Source organism: Aspergillus ambiguus, assembly GCF_047715705.1.
Source record: "Aspergillus ambiguus strain CBS 117.58 unplaced genomic scaffold BDV59scaffold_13, whole genome shotgun sequence".
In the NCBI taxonomy this organism is placed as follows: Eukaryota; Fungi; Ascomycota; class Eurotiomycetes; order Eurotiales; family Aspergillaceae; genus Aspergillus; species Aspergillus ambiguus.
The window spans coordinates 185487-209047 of NW_027395526.1; the positions used below are offsets into that span (position 1 = coordinate 185487).

The 23561-nt window shown below is 51.2% G+C and overlaps 9 protein-coding genes across 9 annotated transcripts; 4 read left to right on the top strand and 5 right to left on the bottom strand.

The window, feature by feature from the left end:
• Positions 1 to 211: 211 nt before the first annotated feature.
• BDV59DRAFT_207521 (carboxylesterase/lipase family protein) lies at positions 212 to 2084 on the bottom strand (the record flags this gene model as incomplete). The annotated part of the gene is made up of 5 exons (XM_073695015.1): positions 212 to 876; positions 928 to 1132; positions 1184 to 1375; positions 1431 to 1722; positions 1789 to 2084. 5 exons carry the CDS (start codon positions 2082 to 2084, stop codon positions 212 to 214), a joined length of 1650 nt encoding a protein of 549 aa, XP_073548484.1.
• Positions 2085 to 2627: 543 nt separating this feature from the next.
• On the bottom strand, positions 2628 to 4148 carry BDV59DRAFT_207522 (Zn(II)2Cys6 transcription factor; the record flags this gene model as incomplete). The annotated part of the gene is made up of 2 exons (XM_073695016.1): positions 2628 to 4019; positions 4089 to 4148. The coding sequence occupies 2 exons, from the start codon at positions 4146 to 4148 to the stop codon at positions 2628 to 2630; spliced, it is 1452 nt and encodes a 483-aa protein (XP_073548485.1).
• A 564-nt stretch (positions 4149 to 4712) lies between these two features.
• Positions 4713 to 5554, top strand: BDV59DRAFT_201499 (uncharacterized protein; the record flags this gene model as incomplete). The annotated part of the gene is made up of 2 exons (XM_073693816.1): positions 4713 to 5008; positions 5071 to 5554. 2 exons carry the CDS (start codon positions 4713 to 4715, stop codon positions 5552 to 5554), a joined length of 780 nt encoding a protein of 259 aa, XP_073548486.1.
• A 308-nt stretch (positions 5555 to 5862) lies between these two features.
• Positions 5863 to 6764, top strand: BDV59DRAFT_177033 (putative short chain dehydrogenase/ reductase). Its single transcript, XM_073689544.1, has one exon. It carries the CDS (start codon positions 5913 to 5915, stop codon positions 6696 to 6698), a length of 786 nt encoding a protein of 261 aa, XP_073548487.1. The 5' UTR covers positions 5863 to 5912; the 3' UTR covers positions 6699 to 6764.
• Positions 6765 to 6788: 24 nt separating this feature from the next.
• On the bottom strand, positions 6789 to 7563 carry BDV59DRAFT_177034 (GFA family protein). The gene is made up of 2 exons (XM_073689545.1): positions 7355 to 7563; positions 6789 to 7283 (listed from the first exon to the last, which is right to left on the bottom strand). Exons 1-2 carry the CDS (start codon positions 7472 to 7474, stop codon positions 6873 to 6875), a joined length of 531 nt encoding a protein of 176 aa, XP_073548488.1. The 5' UTR covers positions 7475 to 7563; the 3' UTR covers positions 6789 to 6872.
• Positions 7564 to 8197: 634 nt separating this feature from the next.
• BDV59DRAFT_201501 (MFS general substrate transporter) lies at positions 8198 to 11194 on the top strand (the record flags this gene model as incomplete). Its single annotated transcript, XM_073693817.1, has 5 exons — positions 8198 to 8395; positions 8450 to 9266; positions 9331 to 9670; positions 9724 to 9955; positions 10961 to 11194. The coding sequence occupies 5 exons, from the start codon at positions 8198 to 8200 to the stop codon at positions 11192 to 11194; spliced, it is 1821 nt and encodes a 606-aa protein (XP_073548489.1).
• A 2789-nt stretch (positions 11195 to 13983) lies between these two features.
• On the bottom strand, positions 13984 to 14371 carry BDV59DRAFT_177038 (uncharacterized protein). The gene is made up of 2 exons (XM_073689546.1): positions 14330 to 14371; positions 13984 to 14279 (listed from the first exon to the last, which is right to left on the bottom strand). Exon 2 carries the CDS (start codon positions 14252 to 14254, stop codon positions 14042 to 14044), a length of 213 nt encoding a protein of 70 aa, XP_073548490.1. The 5' UTR covers positions 14255 to 14279; positions 14330 to 14371; the 3' UTR covers positions 13984 to 14041.
• A 1708-nt stretch (positions 14372 to 16079) lies between these two features.
• On the bottom strand, positions 16080 to 17955 carry BDV59DRAFT_192886 (putative C6 transcription factor RosA-like; the record flags this gene model as incomplete). Its single annotated transcript, XM_073692123.1, has 4 exons — positions 16080 to 17166; positions 17217 to 17444; positions 17495 to 17797; positions 17846 to 17955. 4 exons carry the CDS (start codon positions 17953 to 17955, stop codon positions 16080 to 16082), a joined length of 1728 nt encoding a protein of 575 aa, XP_073548491.1.
• Positions 17956 to 22975: 5020 nt separating this feature from the next.
• BDV59DRAFT_177043 (uncharacterized protein) lies at positions 22976 to 23324 on the top strand. Its single transcript, XM_073689547.1, has one exon. The coding sequence runs from the start codon at positions 23035 to 23037 to the stop codon at positions 23194 to 23196; it is 162 nt and encodes a 53-aa protein (XP_073548492.1). The 5' UTR covers positions 22976 to 23034; the 3' UTR covers positions 23197 to 23324.
• Positions 23325 to 23561: the final 237 nt, after the last annotated feature.

Genomic DNA, 23561 nt, shown 5'->3' on the forward strand with positions numbered 1-23561 from the left:
AATCTATTGCTTGAGATAAGACTTGAACTTATAACATGATCATCTTCAGTAATCCGCTCTACCAAGGTCTGAGAGAGCAAGCTAACCCAATGCCAACCAAGGGAAATATAATCAATCATATCAGCACCACAGCCAAAGCGACAACTCTTACAACTGTGGGAGGATTGGTGCTGCGCTGGCAACCCACGAAACATTTGCCCTCACAGCGCCACTATGAGATTGTCTCATTGCCTGCCAACATGGCGTTCACACGATCCCACAGTCTACAAACGGAGAAGTCAATGGTCCCAGGCACACTCGAGTTGCCGAAGACAATTGCTGGAGTCCCAACGCCCTTTGGGGTGATTTGGAAATGCGGCCAATGGACGTTTTCGGTCGATGGGTTAGCATTTTCTGCCATCGCGGTCCATAAACTCCTCATCTGCTTGCTGAGATACCATTCGGCTGGCGTACCGGTGCAGGTTGAGTTTTTCCCGGGAAAATCAAAGTGTAGGTTGCCGAAGATGTAGGGAATTTCAGCAGTGTGAGCAGCACCGTATTGTTTGATGTACGTCTGCGACATTGTGTTCAACCAAGCACAACTAGAGTTGTGGGTGAACTCGTACGTCCATGCTGGCATGCCCTTGCTTGCGGCTTGCACTGCACTCTGGTATCCCGGGCATCTATACTCGGCGTCTGTGATGACGGTTGAGATGGCGGCAATCACAGGTTGCTCAGTGGATTTAAATAGAGATAAAGGGTAATATCTCTCAATGATCGTCGCAGCAGGACCAAAGTTTTGGCGGAGGAATTTTGTGTATTCGGCTGGCGTAGCAGATTTGAAATCCTTGGGAGTATTGAACCTGGTGAGAGCATCCATCATGCCTTCTCGTTGATCTTGGAATTTGTTAGATCAGACGATATTAGAAAAATGGATGAGGTGCATACTGTATCCAACGATCATCGGGACTTGTGTACCGCGAGTCAATGGATTCTCGGGGATAACAGTGCCATCTACATAAGGCCAGAACTTATGCGTGTGTGGGGAGGAGATTCCAAGGGGGCCGGCTGACCCAATTCCAGTATTTAAAAAGGTGTCAGCATGATACGCTCTGACTATCTCGTCGATGGACTTAGACTGAAAGCAGGTTTTCTTTTATTGAGGTCAGCATCCACCCTGAAGTCAAATATGTTTCACTCTCACATCATGGACTCCGCACTGGAGGCTTTGGGCATAAGATACACCAGTCTTCTGCAGTGACGAGTTAGACTGGAGCGAGGGCATAGCGATTGATTCCGCAATAACACTATTAATGAGAGACGGCGCTTGGGGAAGAGTAGCAATAGCGTGTACATCTGTAGCCCCAGCCGACTGTCCGAAGAGAAGGATTTTTTTCTGTACCGGACGCCAATTGTCAGCGCCCAATCCCCTAGTTTGGGTCTCAACATACCGGATCACCGCCAAAAGCGGAAATGCTTTCTTGAATCCACTCTAGCCCAAGCAAGAGGTCTTGAATTCCTTGGTTGCCATAGATCCCAGCGCTGTTAAGTGCCATAAAGCCGAGGGGTCCAAGTCTGTAGTTAATTGATACGAGAATTGTCCCATCTTCCGCAAGGTTGCAACCATCATATAATGAATCAGTTATGCCGCCGTCTGTATTTGATCCTCCGTAGACCCAAACTTTGACGGGGAGCATTGAGTCTTTGGCAGCATTAGATGGGGCCCAGACATCTAGGTACAGACTGTAGGATAGTTAGCAAGAGCGTTTGCTACTATGATGAACAAAAATAAAAAAGAGTCTACTTTACCAGTCCTCGTCTTTGCGTCCCTGTGCCACGAAGGTCTCTCCGAACTGGATACATGCAGGGGCTGGGGTGGATGCATCCAGAATCCCGTTAGGGTATTTTTCGCTGTAAGCTTTCGGAGGTTCAAAACGCAGGTCTCCGAGAGGAGGCTCGGCGTAGGGTATTCCCTTATAGTAGACGACATTTCGTCCATTGGCACAATTCCCGCCCTGAAGAGTGCCAGCCTCAAGCGAAACAGAAGGAGAGGCTGCAGCCGTGACCGCGAAAGCCGACGATATAGTTAAGAGAGACAGTATCATCTTTACTGCGAAAATGTTCGAGACGACTTAAGGATCAAGGGAAGATTTAGAGACATAGTCAAGCTTTATATAGTGATACCGTTCCTCATTCTAATTATATTTGCAGGTGCCCAAAGAGGCATTGTGACAACTAGACGTCCCAAGCAATTGCTTACTTGCAGGGCTGTGCCAATTTGGCCGCTAACTAGACCCGCATTTCGTCCCAGAATACACGCAGTACAGATGCAGTTATTTTCAGCCCCAATGCTGATCTCTTTGCTGGAATTATGGATCCATAACGCTAGTCCAATACAGGAATCAGAAATGCAGCACCAATCAACGCTTAAGAATATTATGATCCTGGCACCGACCTCAAGGCGTATTTTGATGGGCCAGTGCGCGACACTATCGCTATTGCATCATGTGGAATGGTTTGTTCTTGTCGATCGAGGGCCTGAAAGTCTCTTACGATTGCTAGAATGGGGATCCAATATTATGTTTTCCCAAGGGAGCAGGAATAACAATGTCGAGCAACAAAGATCTGGCCTAAAAATGACTGATGGATTATACTCGGCCAGCTAACCTATCTATCTCATCTATATCATCGACAAATTGCAGCGCCATTGCGATACCTGAATTTTGCCCGATATCCTGCAGACGCTTCATTATCCACTTCCGAGTTTTACTCCTTGTGGCTGGCGATTTCCCGACAGTGTAGAGACACCACGTTAACATATGCCCACCCGAAACGCACTCAGTGCTAGAGAAATCGGCAGAGATATCGTCAGGTTTAGATGATGATACAAACCCAAGAGCCTGGGGAACAGTGGCCAGTATGTCGTCTCCTAGCTCCGAGAGTATTTCCACAGTCTCTTGTAACCTCATCTCTATTTGCGTCCGCTGGGTCGGCCTCTTGGCGAGGAGCTTATTCAGGAGGTGGAACATAATCTCGCAGACAATTATCTGGAGCATGCGCGAGTTGTTCCAGATCCTTATAGCCCAAGATGTTCTATAGAAATCACACCGACCTTCATAAATAATTTCTGGTGCTCCATTGCACTTCCGATTCGTTGTATACGGTTCCTCTCTGGTGAAGATCTCCATAACATGTTGAAAGTCCCGCTGAAGCACAACTGTCTCTTCCAAGAAGTCTTCTAAGCTCCTTTTATTGTAATGAACGCCCGAGAGAAGATCGGTACATCGGGTGGCCAGCACTCCCAGGAGCCAAAATGCACTGGAAGCACCGATCTGCTTCGCTGCCTCTTTTTGCAACTCAAGCATGTCTTTTGGGAATGGTTGAAGACTATGAATGCAGGCAGCCGCCATGTCTGCACGGACTTGGTTAAACATGAGGACTGAAGCGGGGCGAGAGAATTGGCTTTTTCCACGAGCAACTATCAGTGCTGTGGCTCCTTGAACATGTCGAAACCATATCTTGAAGTCGGAGACATGTTCAAACAAGCTTAGCGAGATCACCGACATTAGGGTGCTATCCCTGACAGACTCAGTAGGTGAGGCCAACGCAGAGTTCACGTTATTGATCGCTTCCCGGTACTTCGTGCGCGCGTGTATGACTAGCTCAGGTCGTTGAGTCGAGCTGGCCAGTGCCGCGAGGCCCACAGCTGCCATGCTGGCTACCAATGTGGGGTGGTGGCCATCAGCGCTATAGACAGCCGGCACGTAATTGAGGTATCCCCGAGAGGGGGATGGGCCACCAATCACAAAGTGGTGCAGGAAATAGTTGACGCCTGCCTCGTCAGGGCTGGGGCACAGCCCGTAAGCCGGGTGCGGAATGGCAGTTCTGGTTGAGTTGGCAGACTTAACCTGGATCGCCTTAGACCGCTCTATGGTATGGCTGGTTTGGTCATGGAAAAAGAGCTCCCATGTATCTCGATACCCCGAGCATTCTTCACGCATACGAATGCACTGGCCACAGTGAGGATGTTGCTTGTCGCACTATATAGATAAATATCAGAATTGGCCTGATTGCTGGGAGACAAGCCAAACAACCAAAGTGGCACTCACACGTCGCTTGATAGCTCGGCAGTTGCCGCAACTTCGGGAAGCCCTTGCACCAGGTGGCATTGCTATCTATCCAAAACTACACGGAAGAGTAAACGGGGATTATGAACTTGGCAAGTCTGCTTAAAAGAGCTTAAGACAAACAAGCTCTACCTCTACCGGCCTGACTTGTTCTGTTGGATTGGGGGCCAATCTGCCCAATACCCAAATGGCCCCCACTGGGCTGACCAGCCTCCACTCTCATCAGGAGCACTGACTCGAAAGACCCTGCAAGGCTTTGCTCGGAGAAAAATTGGCTTCCTTCACAGCCCCCCTAAGCGACAGATGGGCCACCGTCATTGGCTGAGCAGTGACAGCCCTAAACATGCCGCTCTAACCCCTTTTTAGTAATATAGATGCTCCGCCAGTCAATGATGAGGTTTCGATATAACTTACGGCACGGGTCTATATCAACAGGAGCGTTGCTGGCAACAGATATGATGAGGATGAAGATCATCAGAAATATAAAAAGGACTAGGTTGTCTTCTGGTCCGCTTTTCAAATAACCATCACGACTTCCTTTTACCACCTGGACCATTCCGCATTTTATACCTCCATTTCTTCTCGTCCCACTACTCCTTGGTAAAAATGGCCACTAAACCGGGTACTGTGACCTATCGTGATGGAATCGCTATTCTTCAGCTCATTATATTCCCGTTCGTTATGGCCGTCGCACTATTCATCTGGAATCGGACTGGCTGGAGGGTCGGGGGTAAGGTCTGGAGATACCCCGTGACTCTATCGCTCATCCGAATTGCCGGCAGTATCTCTTCTTTGTTGACTATTAACCACGATTCGAGAGAGGTTGAGACGGCGGTGGTCGTGTGCGCGCTGATCGGTCTTGCTCCACTTCTATTGACATATGTCGGGCTGCTGAGACAAATGTGAGTCTGACTACGAAGTTCTTGGACCCATCCTGTCGATACTGATAAATATGACTTGATAGCGACACGGAACCAAAGATGCCACCTAGGTTTCTCAATTTCTTGACCATCGTTGGTATTGTCGGCCTAATTGTCGGTATCGCGGGAGTCAGCAGCAGCGATGGCATCCATTCAAACGGCATTGTTAAGGCTTCTATGGGGATCTTCCTTGCCTTGTTTGCCATTGCGCTCCTGGTCACCGCTTGGTTATTCCTCCAGCTCCGTGGTAGCTTAAGGGAGTTTCAAAAGAAGCTGTTTCTCGCCACCGTCCTCTCCTCTCCGTTCGTGCTCGTCCGGTTGGTGTACTCAGCGATGGCCGATTACAGTAACAACCCCGACTTCAATGTTTACGACGGCAACACCACCATCTACCTGTGTATGGACGTGTTGGAGGAGATTGTTGCCATGGCCATCACTATGGCTTTGGGGATGTCGGCTGTGCGCGCCAAAGACTTCATAAAGTACACTCCAGTTGAAGTGCACTCTACGAAGCCTGGTGAGGTTTAAGTACTTGCTTTTCAGTGGAGTTACGGATTTGGTTAAGCGATTCGGCGATATTTCAGAAAGCTGTACTCAGACTGATTACTCTTGAAATCGATCATCTGCATTGACAATCTTATTGCACTACTACCAATCCAGATTATCAGCACCGTGACCACGTGGTGTAATTCCAAACAAGCTTTCGAGTTAAGCCATCCATGATCAAATGTGCTCGAAGGTTCCTTGGGTGACATTACAAACATGGTGGAGACCTCCGCAGAGTCGATTATAAATACACACCGAAATCAGCACCCGGCCATCCATGCCAAAGGATTATCACTATCAAACATCCTTCATACATATTTTCAAATCTATCATCAGCAAAATGGTCCGTGTTCTTATTACCGGTTCTTCCGACGGCTTCGGTCTCGAAGCCGCACGCCAGTTAATCCAACGAGGCCACACCGTCTACTTGCATGCACGGAATCAACAACGCGCGACGGACACCAAAGCAGCGTGTCCGGGCGCTGCTGGCGTGCTGATTGCCGATTTAACGAGCTCAGCGGAAACCCGCAGACTTGCCGAGGAGGCAAACAAGATCGGCGAGTTTGATGCCGTTATCCTCAACGCAGGATTGCTCGCCGGCCCTATCCGCAAGACTCCGGATACTGGAGTCCCAGCTATGGTAGCCGTCAATGTCCTTGCACCCTATATTCTTACGTGTCTGCTTCATCAGCCTAAGCGGCTCATTTTCATCTCGTCGACTTTACATCGCCAGGCGACGACGAGCGCGGAGGACATTTTCTGGTTCAAGCGGGGCGAAGCCGGGTTTCAGGACTTCCCTGCGTATTGTGACTCTAAGTTGCATGTCCTCCTGCTTGCCAATGCAGTTGCTCGGAGATTCACGAATACATCGGTGGTCTCCGTGCATCCCGGGTGGGTGGCGACAAAACTGGCAGGCCAGGGCGCCCCGGACAAATTGGAAGATGGTGTGGAAACGTATGTCATGTTGGCTGAGGGAGACTACGATGAACAGGGTATGTCGGGGGGTTACTTCGACCCTAAGAAGAAGGTGGGCCAGCCGCTTCCCGCAGCGGCGGATATCAACTTGCAGGAAAAAGTGGTCAAGGCATGTGAAGATGTGACCGGTCTGGATTTACCAGCTCAGTAATTGTATGATAGCTGTTAGATGGTGTGGTCTCCAACTAGAAGGCAGACTTCGGCTCGCGCCGGCGATGATGCGTTTTTCTTTGCTCCATCAGGCGTAGTATAGACGTTACAGGCAAATAAGCGGTGGAAATGAATAGCACAGGAGGCAACACTCCGATCCTTCATGTCGGTCCCTCTAAATCTTGCTTCTGGGAGTGTAGGCCGACGTCTCGACCTGTTTGACACCATCCGCAGCGCACAGCCATTCTACCCGATCCTTCGTATACTGTTCAACCCTCGGTTTTAACTTGGTTTCGTGCAAGTTAAAATCGTCTACGGTGCCGAGACGTAGAATGCTGCTCCCGGGGTATGCCTCTCCAACCCGGTACATGAGAGATCCACACGTGGAGCAGAAATAATTGGTCATTGCCTTCCCGGAGGCGATCGTTTTTGATTGCCGGAACGTGCTGAGGGTATCACGGCCTCGCAGGTGTGTCAAATGTGAGTCTGCGATTATGAAGTTGGAGGCGAACATTGATGCCGTGATTTTCCGGCAGTCAGTGCAGTGGCAGAGAAATGTGTCGATCAAGCCGGGGCCTCGGGTTGGCTGGACAAAGGCCGATGTTAGAGTATACACCTCAACTGTGCGGTAAATGTGAGAATCTGGTGTGTACGAACAAACGCTAGCTGAACTGCACCGCAGTAACAGGTGGCCGTTGCTTGGTCTTCTTTGGACCAGCCATCATCAGCCCCGCCGGCAAGAGGAATGTATGGGCTAGATTTATCCGAGCCAGGCATCTTATACTACCCTCAGATTGAATAAGGGAGATGTTGGTGAATAGACTGGCAAATGGGTGGGTTGGGTAGGGTAATGGCTATCTTTCTACCCCCCCAGTTGCGTATTAGGTAATTTGTAAGCCTACCTAAACCTATCTATAGGTTTAGATTTATATATAGATACCTAACCGGAAACCCATATATTAAGAAATATTATAGATTATTACTATACATCTGACTGTCTCTTGAACTAACAACGAAGCAGTATATAAACGACCAAAAAGCAATGTGGACTTGACTATTAAGGTACCGGGGCGCCTACCAAGTTTTAAGCCCGCTAATTCTCAAGGACTGCGAAGTCCTCAAGCATTCCGGCAACAAATGCACCAAATTCCTTCAGCGACGCACTTTGAAGAATCTCAAAGACCGAAACTTTAGCCTTAGCATGACTGCTCTTGATATAGATAGTCAGGCCACCGAGTGTGGATCGTATAGTTCCCATCGGAGCTAGCCCTAATTTGGCCAACCCAACACGTGCCTGGCCTTTCTTTGTTTGCCCTCTAAAGGATATCTCGACTCCTTTCTCGACTTCTCCTGACTCTATGTCACTCAATGTTTTCTCCCTCACCCAAGAATCTCATCGTCTCCATTGGGTTCAGGGTCAGGTTGGGTTGGGCTTTCCTTACGCATCGGACGTCGCTGTGACCACTCAACCTCCCGTGGTTTGTCTACCCTTCTTACAACATGGCGGGAAACAACAATCCATATGCGAGCAACATTGCCTCCTCTCAAGGGGAAGGCATTGGCCAGCTCGATCAGCTCCCTCAGAAGGAGAGCCAAGAGCACTCTGAGCACTCTCCTCCCGCAACCCAGCACCTCACGGGCATCCGATATCACCTGGCGGTGGTGACCTTGTGTCTGGCCATCTTCCTCGTCACGCTTGTACGGCATTTAGGAGTCAGAATGCGATATAGTCGTAACGCTGACTCCTTCTAGGATAACACGATCATCGCCACCGCGACGCCGTACATCTCGGATGAATTCCACTCGCTCACAGACGTCGCCTGGTACAGCAGTGCCTACACTATGGCCGTATGCACGTCCCAACCGCTCTTCGGCAAGCTACTCGCCCGCTATTCGATTCGGTGGATCTACAGCGTCGCGATGTTTCTCTTCTTGGTCGGCTCTGCTGTCTGTGGCTCCGCGCCCAACTCACACGCCCTTATTATCGGGCGCGCGGTTGCTGGTTTAGGATGTGCGGGCCTCCTCGTTGCCGCCTTCTCCCTGGTTCCCTTCCTCGTTCCCCCTAGAAAGCGCCCGATTGTGATGGGTCTTCTCTCAGCTACCCGTGGGCTCGCGACATCATGTGGCCCGTTGATCGGAGGGGCTCTGACGGAGAAAGTCTCCTGGCGCTGGAACTTTTACATCAACCTCCCCATCGGTGCAGTACTCCAGGCCACCTTTCTATTCCTGGTTCACCCACCAAAGCGCGACAGTGATGCATTCACCTCCCTGCCTGACTTCATAAAAGTCTTCAATCCATTTGGTCTTCTCGCTCTTCTACCGGCGATCGTGTCCCTGCTCCTAGGATTGCAATGGGGTGGCGTCCAGTACCCCTGGCAAGACGCTCGCGTTATTGCTTTGCTGACTCTGGCTGCTGTCTTGGCCGCCGCATTTGTCGGTATTGAAGTCTGGCAGGGCGCGAATACCATGCTTCCACCCCGAGTCTTCACCGGCGCACCGTCTCCTCCGTCTTCTTCTACGGATTTTGCACAACCAGTTCTATCTTCATCCTCACATACTACCTTCCGATGTGAGCTCCCTGCCCCCAATCGATGAAGCCCTACCAACCATATACGTGCGTAGGTGGTTTCAAGGTGTCAAAGGTGCAAGTCCAATCCAGTCTGGAGTATGGACTCTTCCCTGGGTGATTACCAGCACCATCGTAGGGCTAGGAGGTGGCGTTCTCATAGCCCAAGTCGGCTATCCCAATGCCTTCATGGGTCTTGGGACTGTCTTCGGTGCAGTTGGGGCCGGTCTTTTCACGACTTTCACAGTGAACACCCCGACTGGGGAATGGATTGGCTATCAGATCATCTACGCTGTTTCATCAAGTCTCTGTAGCCTTACACCTCTGATGGTGGCTCAACAGGCTTTGCCGCTCAAGGATGTTTCTATTGGTACTGGCATGGTGATGTTCAGTCAAATGATTGGCGCGTAAGTTATCAGACGCTTTACCGTTCTACCGTCCCGGCTAACCCACGCTCCAGATCCATCTTCGTTGCCGTCGCGCAGGCAATCTTCACCAATGATCTGAGCCACGGCCTGAAGAGCACTGGGCTTGCTAGTGTCGATGCGAGTTCCGTCCTATCTGGTAGTATATTAACACTGACTGAGGGTCTGGATGACAGTAGCAAACGGGCCGTGTTGATTGTTCTAAACCATGCCTTGACACGATCATGGCAGCTGGCGGTTATCCTGAGCTGCATCTCTATCATCGGCGTTTGCACTATAGAGCACACAAGAGCCAGGCGGCGTAGGAGAGCTTAGTCACTCAGTGTCGGAGGCTGACTGAACATTGAAGGGGTTTTGGAAATATATATGGGGGGGAGAGGAAAACGACTGATATATTTTTGCTACCATAGACAATATAAGAGACACTTCATTGGACCCCGACACCTCCATGCCATCACGCTACTTTCTGTCGGCACTTTCTATTCTGGGGTGCCTCCGGCGATTGTTATGCAACTTGAACACCTGAATCCACCGTTCGCCGGCGATGTAGGGTTTCCAAGAAGTCTACTACTCTTAGTACATAGAAAATAGAATTCTCTTTCCCAGTTGCCAATACCTAGATTTCAACCAACCTCATCATATGTTGTCAACGCCATCATCTGTCACTTATATTCACCTAAAGTACTCCTGGAATCGAGTTCGCGGGATCCAGAAATACCTGGAATGCTACACTGTATCCTCCATGGGCCTGTAGTGAATAGCCCTGACGTGTCATATTTCTCAGCATCGTGCATAAGTTGATATATGCACTGACATATCATAAAGATTATCACCAAGCTTTCAATAAATCAGCAAGGGATATCATGCTGATCTACAGGAGAACTCCCCTCCGCATAATCATTGGGGTAAGTTGCCCTCTAGCAGCGAGCTCTCTTGGTCGTTAGGAGGGCAAAAGTCTAGGTGATGAAAACCTAGGAACACTATGTTCTTGGTCACGAATAGTTTCTGTGATATCTATGTAAGCACCCATCATATCCTTACCTAATTTGACAGCTTCAGTCAAACCTGAAAAGGGGGAACAAAGATATAAAAGACCATATCTTCCCGGAAAGCACTACCATTCATTCCATCAAGACATAGTCATTACATATATTCCTTTCCTGACCAGGAATTCTACGTTATCCACCCTTTTCACCCCCTTTTGTCGAAGAAAACAACTCAGTAGGGTCCCACTCCTCGTATACCAGTGTACCACAACTAACATGAGTCTAGTCCACAATGCGTTTCACCGTCCTCGCTGCCCTTGCAACATCTCTTCTCTTCTCTCAAGCCCTGGCCCACCCGGAACCATGCAACGGCCGGGACGTCTGGGCGGACCCGACGGATTGCCATGCATTCTACCAGTGCGGCGGTAACAACATGGCCATTCGCAAGACTTGTGGCCCAGGAACGGCGTATCACCATGACACAAAGTCGTGCGGAGTCAATGACGGTGTTTGCCACTAAATACAATACCAATGTGAAGGATGGCGTTTTCTGATTATAGGCTCTGTCGCGATGTGTGGTTGTTTAGTCTGGAAGACGGCACCATGCTTCGGTTATTACAATATGAACTTTGACTCCTAATTATACACTATTATTTTCGTCATAGTTCCTGTCGCATCAACCTGGGCATCAAAGACCCGCCCAAGGAGATAAACATTATGTTATCCAGGGTCGAGTAATCTGAGAGTATGTTACCACCGGCAGCGAGCTTTTACATCGTTGTCAGTTTTGCCGCCGACGTGCTGGGAAATGAGCACAACTGATCACTTTTGCCGCGGCTGATATAGTAGTATGTAGTGAATCCCTCTGATGGAAGCAAGGTGTATTGCGCAGATCTCGCCTACGACTCAAACGGACCCTGGCCTTTTTGGTTCTTCATTTAGAAAAATCCTATCAAAAGCCTTTTTCAGCAATGCGCAACAGCTTAAGTCGCTGATTGCTGTTCGTGTTTGGAGTCGGGAGTTCGTCGCATTCACCAGTATACGTTGGACCTGAAGCAACTCAACCGCGATAAAGGAAGCTTTAGGTAGTTGGAGTATTTCTCCAAATTTATCCCAGGCGAACGTCTGAAGGCCTTTTACAAGCCGGCCCAAGGGAGGAAAAAAAAAAAGGAAGTTCAAGAATATGAGTTTCTGGGATTTTGTGGGTTTCATTATGTTCTCTAATATTTAAACGAATAGGACTTGAATTTCAAGAACTTTGGTATCGAACCAAAAAGTAGGGCGCAACTCCTTCCGCCGTCTAATGAGCGTGGGCCATAACGTCAGGAACTTATGTTGAATGACAATGTACTTTTAACTATCAGTCCTGGCGATCGTCGCCCGATAACCCTGCCTTTTTGGTATGTTATGATGTGCAAAATAATGACTCAAATATGCCTCCGACTCCAAGTGTAAATCGTGAATGCACTAAGCGTTATCCCCAACGTCGTTGTATAGCAGAAGCTGTGCTGACGGTATGACGTCGTGATCTACTAGACTATTAATAGTAAGTTCCTAGACGGCTATAATATCTTATTTAGCTCGTTCTCGATCCCGGCGTTTTTCAGCTCTTGACACAGATGGAAAGCATTGTTGAATGCGCTCTCAGTCCAACATTTGTTAATTATCGAACCAAGCCAGACACCCTGCGTACTAGGAAGATTTTCCCTTCGAGGCCATCTACCTCGACTTAGTTCTGGGGGCATGTCTTTAAAGATCTCGAACTCGCATTTCTCCCCAACAACGACCTCGTACATTACAGACCCCAGCTGCCCAATATCTGTCCGTATAGAATAACTTCCAAAGTCAACCTTTTCCATACACGTCTCGAGAGGCAGTTTTATGGACTCCATAAAGTCACAGAGTTTAATCGATAAATCAGAATCGAGAAGGAAGTTACGGCTAGCAATATCTGCTACAATAATTCGTCGTTCGTGAATATATGTAAGCGTGCGAGCCATTGCCCGAAACCAAGAAAGTTGAAGATATTTCGGCGGCCTATTCTGTCTCAGATAGGAACGTAGATCCCCATTTTCCATCACGCGAAGAGTGGTGGCTGTCTCAGAGAAACTTAGGAAAGGAACGACGCCATCACAATTTCCCAGGCGCTTATATATGGATTGTTTGTGTTGAAGGGAATCAATATTCGCTTCAACTTCCTCATCGCTGCTTGTGCTCCACTTAAGAGGTAGCTTGATGGCAAGTTCTCCTTGACGGACTACCAACCTGTTCTGCCAATGCCGAGAATCTGCTCCTGAGAGAAAGAACCGACGGTAAGCACCGCGCCTAAGCCCCGATCTTAACGGATTGCTGTGAACTAGGCAGACCACCTCTGCTTCGCTGGATTCATCGTCGTCCTTTTTCGGAGGCGGGCTTATTTTGCGTCGATGATTAGGGCAGTCCCCTCGCTTTGTAGAACTTCCTTGGGAAGTTGGAGTAAGGACGTCACACTGCGAGCCTCTCGTATGCGCGTCTTCGCACCATTGAACGTAATCTCTTTCAGGGTCGAACTTGGTACAGCCTCCTTTTGATTTTCCAGAACAGAGAGGGTAACTAACGGGGGTCTTGTGTCTCTGAAAGCACATCTTATCGACCTAGAAGCACCATTAGCATTTCCAGTGTTTTGGGGGGGGGGGAGGGAACTGGTTTCTTACCAGAATGGTGAAGGCTAGTTTGCTTTTGTATTTGTATTTCCTGCGCGTCTTAGGTCCGATACTTCGTGAGTCCAAGTTGCACAACGAAATATATACTTGACAAGAGGGACAATACGGCCCAAACAATAAAAGGCAGTGTCATGCGCGAGCAAGATAGGCTTACTCGCTTAGAGACAAATTGCATCAAACGAACCCAAGAGCCAATGCACCAATACATGAAATGTCTGCGTCAAACGCTGTCGGCACTTTTTATTAGATCAGAACTACCTTTTCTTCATACAAACTCCCCCTCCCCCCCGGCTGTTTGGGGCGCATTCATGTTACGCAGACGCTCAGATTGGGTGGACGGGGATAGGGCCATAAAATTGCTGCGCACCTGCCCACAACGCGGGATATCTGCGGTCAGCACACACAAAAGACCATCTACTGGGTGCCTTGAATCGGGTGGACTTCTGAAAAGTACTAACTGACGACCTATTGACAGTTGTCGTCATTAGGTTTTGCCGGCTCTTTCTTCATTGTGGGGCTTTCCGACAGAAAGGTGAGAAATGTGTGAGGGATAATGCCAGAAACTATCGGGAAACAGTCTGGAAATTAGCAGGAAACTGTCAGGAAACTGTCAGGAAGCTGTCAGGAAGCTGTCAGGAAGCTGTCAGGAAGCTGTCAGGAAACTGTTAAAGCGTCTTGCGTAAGTTAGGATCCTTGCTCCCTTCTTCCCAGGACTCCGAGAGCATCTTGCCTCTCGATTTGTCGATGTATTCAATCAAGATATAAGGCGAGTCCAGCACATTCTGATTTGCTGGTTGATGTTGAGTGTAGGGAGACGGAACGGGATAGCCTAGCCAACTGCACAGGCGACGGCAACTTCGCTGAACAACCCGGGACATAAAAGCAAGTTGTCAATAATTGTAACTAGGCTTCATGAGCAATGCTTTTCTAGGTGTACGGAGCAATTTACATACAGTTTGGCCAGTGGACAATGGTAGCAGGTAGTAGACCACCACTTCGTACGCCTAAGATAGGGGTCACAAAGGCGCAGCATCTGGAGAATACTGTACGGTCACGTGAGACGAAACCGGTGCAAACAGAGATGAGGTTTTGAAGCAAGTTTTAAATATCGATTTTCTTATTGTTGCTTCCTTATCTCATTGAATCATTCACATTAGACGTTGCTTATATCTATGTTTCGCTGTAGCTCTTCTACTCGATAACCAATTCCCCAACCTTTGTCATAGATATACTGGACAGCTAAGAATCTACTCATGCTGCCAGACAAAGATTCAACCCACTCTGGGATTCAAACGGGTAATTCAAAGGCTCTTAGTCAATCCGTTTCAAGACGACTCTGAAGCAGCATACCTACGAACCTGCAAGCAACAAACCCGCCTACAACGCCGCCTTAACCACCTCGACGCTCGCCTGCTCAGCAAAACAACAATTCCGCCCCTCCTCCTCGACCCACTGAAACCTGGACCCCGTACTAGACGCATCCCCAAACAACGCAACATACTCCTCCGGCTCAAAAAACAGCGCCTCGCCCTCCGCAAAGCCCGCCAGAATGACCGCGTCCGGATGGCCCGCACATACACCACAGCAGGCTTCTCCTGTCGATGGAGCACACGTAACGGACCCCTCCGCGAGCCCCGCGCGCAGCAGATTCTCGCTGCGGACATACAGGTCCATCATGGCGGCGTCGAGGGCGACGTGATCCAGGCGGAGGGCGAGCGCGGCGTGCTCGGTAAAGCAGCGCGTCGCGGCTGCGAGGTAGACATTTCCCAAGACGTTGAGGTGCGCGGGGCCGTGGTAGTCTGGGTGGGAGATGAGGCGGGTGCCGGTGGCGGGGTCGATGGAGGGGGAGAGCGGTGGGAGGAGGGTGGAGATGGTAGCGATTGTTTGGACGAGGGACGGGGCTGGTTCGGAGTCCTAGCTTCCTCCTTCAGGGGGTGGGAGGAGCGAGGCGAGTACGGTGGAAAGGGAGGGAGATTCGACTGATGTCATGGAGGTTGTTTGTGTTGAAGAAGGGAAGGTGGAGTGTGGGGTAATGGGGGTTTCTAAGTATAGCAGTCGCAGGTGAGCTTAATGGGGCTAAATATAGCTCGCGGCACGTGGTGAAGCATGAAGACTGCGACGGAGTCAGGTACGAGATTGACTAGGTTCGCCTACTCCATACCTAACTACAGTATCAGATGGGTTTCATGACTATAAATAGCACCGCCGATCAGCGTTCTTCAGCTCCAACTAAGCATGGATACGACCCGTGCATACGATCGGAGAAATTCAATTCATAGGGCAGGCTCCACACGCAAAGTAAGCTAATAATAACATCAAACGCCAGTCGAATCCATTCAGGGTATCGGTTATGGAGGGAAGGATCCCTTTCGTGGTATCGCGCAATCAATCGTTTCCTTCGTTCTCGCTCGCTGTCCGTGGCCAGACTAGACAATTCATAATAACAAACACAGAAAAGAACAATCACAATAGATCAGTCAATCCAAAACAATTCCGCAGTCCATGCGAAGAGAGAGACACAGAGAAAGAGGTATCTGAACAGTTCCCGACCGTTTCTATTCGCCAAAGCTCATGCAAATCAATCAGTAAAACAAACCATGCCATATGAAATCAATCCAATCACATGCTTCCGTAACCCAATCGTAGATGTTTTATAAATAGAAATCGAGAAATCAAGGCAAAATTTCTCAGAGAAAAGCCTACTCAGACGCAGATACGGTCCGACCAGACCGGCTCCGGAGTGTCATATCCCCCAATCACGGGGTCGGGTACCCCGCTGTAAAGATCCAGGTTCAGACCTAGGGACTCGTCAACCCGCGAGAGGCCGCAGGCCATCTCGTCCACGAGCGGGGGCGGGAACGCGGGGGAGTGCTGGAGCGAGCCGGCGTGGCTGTAGTCTGACAGGTCCTCGCGGTGGTCGGACAGTAACCGCGGCGAAGGCGGGTAAAGACTCTGTCCGGGAGCCGTCACGTAGGCCCCAGTCATGTCGAAAGGAGAGCTCGCGATCGTCACGGCGGGAGGAGACTGCAGCGGTGGCGTGTAAGGAGCGTAAGTGGCGGAGGTAGAAGACGGAGAAGAGGAGGATGTCACGCGGTAATCTTGGATGTTGTGGTAGGGGCTCGGTGGAGGGGGGGTGAAGTGATCCATCGATGTGCGCGGGGACCACTGCAATCGGCTCTTGTACTTGGCGACGATGTGACTGGGCAGGTCCATCAGAGCGGAGGCCAGCTGCAACTCGGGGTTGAATGGGTCCGTGGCGCTTCTCGTGACGATTACCCGGTAGATCTCCTCGATAGGACCGACGGAGAGAGGACCCAGGTAGGCGCCACCCAAGTCGGGGAACAGACTGTCGAGGGCAACGCCAACGGCAAAGAACTGCGCGAGGATAGCCAGAGCACCCATGTCGGAATCGCCCCCGCGCAGCATTGCAGGCGGGAGCCAGAACAGCCAACGTCGCAGGGGCTGCATGCGTTCGAAGGCCTGTTCGGGGGCCTGGGAGAGGAGGTCGTTCCGGAAGTGGCGCACAAACTCCACGAGCTCGCTCATCCGACGGTAGTGCTCCAGGTTGTGGCCGACTTGTTTCTGGGCGTTTTGGAGGGCGACGATGGTTTGATCGAGGCTGACGAGGTCATCATCGTGGAACTGGTAGCCGGGGCGCAGGGGCGCATTGGTGCATCCGAGATAGCGCTGGTTTTCAAGGAAGATGGCGAGTTCGGATTCCTGTTTCCACATGGGATGCATCGAGTTTAGAACGGTGGTGAGACCTTGTTGCAGAGAAGCCCAGCTTTGCCTGGAGGGGGGTCAGTTTCTGGTTCCTGGTGGACCGATGGAGAATCCTACCATTCTGAAGCATGCCAGGAAAGGAGAATGGACGCGGCCAGGATGGCGTCGCAATTCTCTCGCGAGAAGGCGCTCAGAGCCTTTTGCAGTCCTTGGATCGCGATTCCGCGGTGGTGGTAGGCAAGTTGCTTGGTCTCCTTATTTCGGGTGACCCAGGCAAGATGCGAGGCAGAAAGCGTCAGGATGGAGTGCATGACAAAGTCGTGGGAGATGGCAATGGAGAGGAAACTAGATAGGTCAGTAAGGAGGTAAACGAGGGTGATGGTTGGACCGCTTACGTTGGCATCTTCTTTGCCCAGATGGTGCAATCACTGAGACTGCGACGATGCAGATCGATGGACAGGCCGATGATATGGTGAACTAGACGGAGGTCGATGCGGGACAGGTTGTTCCAGGCACTACGAGGGAAGTGAACGAGCTCGGGGAACGGGGCGACTCCGGCAATGTGCCAGTTTTTGATCTCCAGCTCGATTTCGGCGGACATGAGAAGGTCAGGCATCTTCCGCGCGGCGGAAGATTCATCATGGACGGCGGCCACGTCCATGTAGTCGCACCGGCAGTTGTGCTTGGTGCAATTGCGACTGTTTGGGTTTAGAACCGGTTGGATAGAAAGAACGGGGGATACAGACCATTGAGGGAAGGTCTCGTCGCAACGGATATGTCGTCGCTTGCAGGTCTTGCAACCAAAGCGAGACTTGGTGTGACTCTTGCGAGGAGGGCCACCACCGGGACCAGCCATTGCGTGAAGGAGAGAAGGAAGAAGAAGGAAGGAATGTAGAAGTAAAGGAAGGACGAAAGGAAACAGCGGAGACCAGGTGCTCCAGCCGGCGAGTTGGGAGTAGTGGGGAGTAGTTGAAGGTGGATTGGAGAGGATGAGATGAAGAGAGATGAAGGTCGAGAGGATATATATAGATAGAGTCAATACTCCGTTGAGACGGAGTGGATGGAGGTAGAATCGAACGACGATCCGTCGCGCCAACTGCAGAGTCCAAAAATAACCTCGAGCCGCAGCCCCCAAAGTCCCAGCAGCAAGTGAAGAAGGTGGATGCACGTGGGGAATACGAGAAAACGGCAAGGAAAGGGAACCGTCGGGGAAATCTGATTTGCAAGGGGCGAAGGATAGGGTCTGGAGAGGATATAAATGGAAAGGCAGCAGGTTACCTAGGTACCTAGTCTTGAGGCGTGATGGGAGGGAAAGGATGAGAGAGATGGAGAAGAGGAGAGGACGAGATGATATAATATAGGACTATAATAGTCATCCACGCCCTAGGAATGAACCGTCTAGATTAGGGGAAAAATAATAAAAATAATAATAATAAAAGGTTTCTTTTTCTTAGACCGAATTAATTACGGTGGGAGCAAGGTAAGTTCCGGTGTTTTCGCCCAGCGATGGATGGGTCAGATGCTGATCGCCAGGGAAGAGATGCTAGGTATGATCCAAAATCTCCTAGACAGCGGAGAGCTGGCGAGGCGTGATTTTGAGCCTCCGTAAGATGGGGGTAATCTTAGATTACGACTATTCTTAGAGGATTTCTGCTGTAGAAATGGAAGTTGTAGATGACTGGATTAGCCCAACCGAGCGGATTCCACGGGGTCATTCCAGACCTCCCCATCGGGTCTAGTGTGGTCACCTGCTTGCTTTCCCATTTCTTTCCTTTGGCTCTTTCCACTCTCGTCTATGAGTCCATTCCCAGTACTGCGTGCTCCGTATATACTGCGTGCTGCGCACCTCCATTCCATTCACCTCGTCCATGGACGGACCACATCCAAAAATATCCATCTGGTCCTCCAAAAAACTCGTTCAGACACTCACTTCTTGGCTCTCTCTCAGATTGGTCCCGCCCGAGATGGTGGGAAAGCCTAAGTGGGTGGCACGGGACAAATAAGAATCCAACCAAACCACCGTCTCTCTGACCAGCTGCAGGATGAACCATGGGAGACCTTCAGATTGGCTCGTGGCTGAGAGAGCCATCCCCCCGATCAGCCTGGAGACAAGTCCCAAGCGTAAATTCAGAAAAGAAAAAAAGGAAAATCAAACGTCTCAGTCATCTCCCTAAGCGAAGTGCCACACAACCTAATCCCCCCTACCCCCCGTGGCGGTCACTAGATCAGCCCGGAGCAAGGGTCAGCAAGGGGGGTGACGATGAACTTCTCGAGGCCAATTCACTGTCTAGGCAGGGTCTGTAGCTTCTTTAGCTTCGTCGTTAGCTCGATCCAAGGGCCCAGGAGGATCATCATGACGGATGGAGTCGGCCGAAGAACTGCCCTTCGGGGCGACAAAAAGTCACTGTGGGGCTTGCCTTTCTCCATAACCAAGCCAACGGTGCAAGCTGGTTCTGTGGTTCTCCCGATTCCATGACACACAGCTAGCTCGTTGGGTCGACAGGCTGTCATCGATGGGCGTGGAAGGTGTAGCCAATGATGACCATCTGCAGAAGAGGGGAAGGAAGCCCTAGGAAGTCTTTGGTATCGGTATAGAAAACCATGGTTGTCTGTGCTTTACCTAGGTATGCTCCTGTCTCCTCCGTGCTTAGAGCGGCATGCAGTCCTTCTCCTTTCGACTTCCTCTCCAGACATCTTTAGATGGAGATCTCGGTCTCTTTCCTGGTGAGGATGATCGCCTCACTAAGCCCTCCCTAACCCCAAAACAACCTCCCTCAATGTCAATCGCCACCTCCTCGTTGGTCACTCGGTGAGAGTCCGCATCCTGCCTGTCTCTGGATCTATACCGGCATAGGAAACACCCAGACGGACTGCCCCCTTTCATGCCGCCAAGCTAGGGGGAGGAAGCGAAACAAAAAACTGCCATTGCTTTTTCCCCCTCTTGCATGTTTTATTTTTGCCGATGCCTCGTGGTCTCCCAACTGTGTGACATGACAGGCCAATCAGGCGGCCACTTCTTGCGGTCCCCCGACATTCCCAGCCAGGCGGACTGAGCGCACCGTTCATGGTGCCTGAGAGCACAACCCACCCCGAGAAATGTCAAGGGCCACCTCATGGTCATGTAACAACCTTATTGCCCACTAGGATCAACCCTGTTGGTGGGAGACAATTCGTTATTCAGGAGGAAATATAAGGAAAGGAAAGGCAAAAACGCCCTCCGTCAACCAACCCCTGTCGGAAAGTTTTTTCCACATCTCTGGTGGATACTTCTGCAAAAAGGAAAAAATTATTAACTAAAAAAAAAATAAACTAAATCTGACCATTAAAGACGGCTCTGCAAAGGTCTGTCCGCGTGCGCCGTTTTTATCCGACGCTAAGGAGGCTTGCAATAATCAAGATCATCGTCATGCTTCTCCCGATAGATTCCTCCCTCCCTGGCTGGATAGATTAGACCCTGTCCAGAATCTCCAGAATCTGGGAATGTCAACCGAGCATCCTATGCGTCAGGTCAGTCCAAAACACAATCAAATCCCACAACCACCCTTGCTGGGATCCCCCGCATCGACCCATTCCACGGGTGAGATGAGATGGGTTGGTTGGGTTGAATTGACTCGCTCAGCCTGCACCCAGCCCGCCGCCTTGACGGAGAACCCTCGGTGCAGTAATTTCCGGCAAGCCCAGACGCCCAGATCACGCAGCGCTGCCGAGCGGGCACGAAAGCCCTAAACAAAGCAGAAACCAAACGACCATCTAGCCGGTAGACCCTGGCGCGAAGAGAAGGGAGGGGGCTTTAAGGGACCCGGCCCCCCCTTTGGCAAGCGCAACAGACAAGCTTATTAGTCGAGCGGCGACGGCGCTAGGACGGGTTGGTCCATGGCTCGTCCGGCCAGGAGTCTAAAGTGCTTAGATCGGGGCGCGGGCGCGGGCGCCGTGAAACCTTCTCTTGGAGGGAGGGATCTTCTGCACCTCGTTGTAGACTGCCTAATGGTACGACCACTGAACTTTTGACATGGACGAACGTCCCACCGATTCGGCCGTCACAAGGACAAGACCCTCCGTTCCCTTTCGAGGCAATCCTTGCGGCTGAGCCGCGGGCCGTGGGGCGTCGGAGCCCTACTGGAGGGTCCCTTGACGGGAGTGCTGGAGGGTTCACGTAGGCTACGAACTAGGCGTGTGTCAAAGGAAGTATGCGTAGAACTCCTCGGCTAGGTAGAAAACAACCGATGGACAGACACCGAGGTTGCCGAAGGTTACACATTCCCAGCGAGCCGGATGAAACAGAGCTCGCGCTTGTCAGATTTCGCTAATTTTAATCGCATTGGGTAGGGGGTGCAAAAAAAAAAAAGCCCATCATCCGTTATCCATGTCATGATGATTCCTCTTACTCAGAACGCAACGGGTCAATCTAAGGCGTCCGACATAGAGTTAAGCTAAAGTCGACTAAGAAGCACCCATCTGGACGAGTTAAAAAGGCTAACCGGGGCTGCGGGCCGGATAGGTCGAAAGGCCAGCCTGGTCCTGGACTCGACCTGCATCGCACGGCATGGGCTGGTTGCACAAAAGCCTCATGCCACGTTTCTGCTGAAATGACGGTTGTGTGGCAGGGGGGGCGAAGGAGGAGAAGAAGCCAGACAGACGGTGGAAGGAAGGCAACCGCCATCGATGAAACTTGGTATAGAGAAGGGTCAGTCTGGACTGACCTCGCAGGGTCCAAGATGCCCCGCTAACCCCATCGGGTATCGGGCGGGCATCTCCGACCCGCCCGGCGTGGCTCGGCCAATGAGCCGACGGCAGTCATTCTCCGCATTGGACGCAGACCACGGGGCCCCCGGCCAATCAGAGCGGCTCCAGTCCCCAGTCTCGCTAAGCAGGGCCTCGCGAGATGCCACCGCATCCGGTTAGCGCGGGCGCCCCGCTGGGTCACCGCTAATTTATTTTTGGGGCAACTTTAATTTCATACATCCAACTTGTACTTCCTCCAAGCGTTGTCAATCTCGACTTCCTCGTCACACAGACATGCTGCTGCCATGTGCCTCTTACCCCCCCCCCCCTTTTCCCCGACCTGCGTTCTGCATCGGAGCATTGCTCCCTCTCGACCGCAGAGCTGATTCCTCACGTCACACCAGCCCAGCCAGTCACTGCGTCGGTGTGATACGCCCGATCTGACAGCGAGAATGCCATCCCCATGCCCCATGTCCATACCCATGCACTCCTCCTGCAAGGCATCAGTATGAACGTTGACTCCTTCCTCCGATGGAATGTGACAGTCTCTGCCTCCCGATCAGCCTGGGGCTCCCATTCACTTCCCCCCCCCCCTGCATCTCCCACTCGCTGTCTCCATGCAGGCCGATGGCCAGACCTGACACCCCAGGCGATGGATGTCTGATGTCTCCATTCCATCACAGACAGACATACAGACGGACAGATAGATAGACCGAACATACATCGGGTCGCGTCCTTCTCGACCACTCACGACCAGTCACCGTAGTCACGTCCCTCTGTAGGTCCCCCCCAAGCATACACACCCCCGGGAGGAATATCCCCCCGTCCCGTCGATCATGGCACCGGTGGGAGGGAATGGCCAGAGGCCCCCCCCTGCAATAACACGTCCATTATGGTTGATGCATACATACATGGCTGTCAACATCGCCTCCACCACGATAACGTTATCCTTCAGCACTCCCCCCCGCCAAGCCACGACCATACTGGATATTGCCCGATTCACGATGGCCCGCGGGGGCCCCCCTTCTAATCAGACGTCGGGAGGAAGACAGTCCCCCGCCAATCGGGAAATGCCTCCGTCACGCCTCGGTTTTGCCGAGATGGTATGCTGCTCCATCGCCCATTGGTGATGGCAGTTCATTGCACTGCATCCTCCGTACGCTGTAAAACTGTAATAATACATATTCTCCGTACCGCCGGGGGGAGGAAAAGGATGGGGAGACGTGCGTCGGCTCTGCCCGCCGCAGTCCTCCACAGTCCGTATGTACCAGTACCACTACCGTCCCCTTTCAGCCCCCAAATCAACCGCTACCAAAGGATGATTAAAGTCCTCTCGCAGAATGACTGGCTCAACAAAAAAAGGTACCCCCCGTAAATGTCGGGACGGTGTGCTGGTGCCCCAAGGAACACATAGACCGATCAGCCGTGGATCTTTCCGAGATAGGTCCCAAGATGCGAAATTTGCAGACGCTTCGTGGTTGACCAAGTCACCTCCAGGATGGGGCTATATCTGGTTCATGGACAGATGGCCTCTTGGCTTGGCTTGTTTGGGTTATATTCTGAGAGCCCAACAATGACCCTGGCACTGGCTTTCCCAGAACCGAGTTTCAGGGGTAGCTTGCGGCTGAATGCGAGGTATGGTATGCGAAGTGCTGCTATACTTAGCAGCAGCAGTGAGGGATGTCGGCCCTCCGGCTGCAGGACCCTTGCAGGGGATGCGAGATACGATGCGAACCCAGA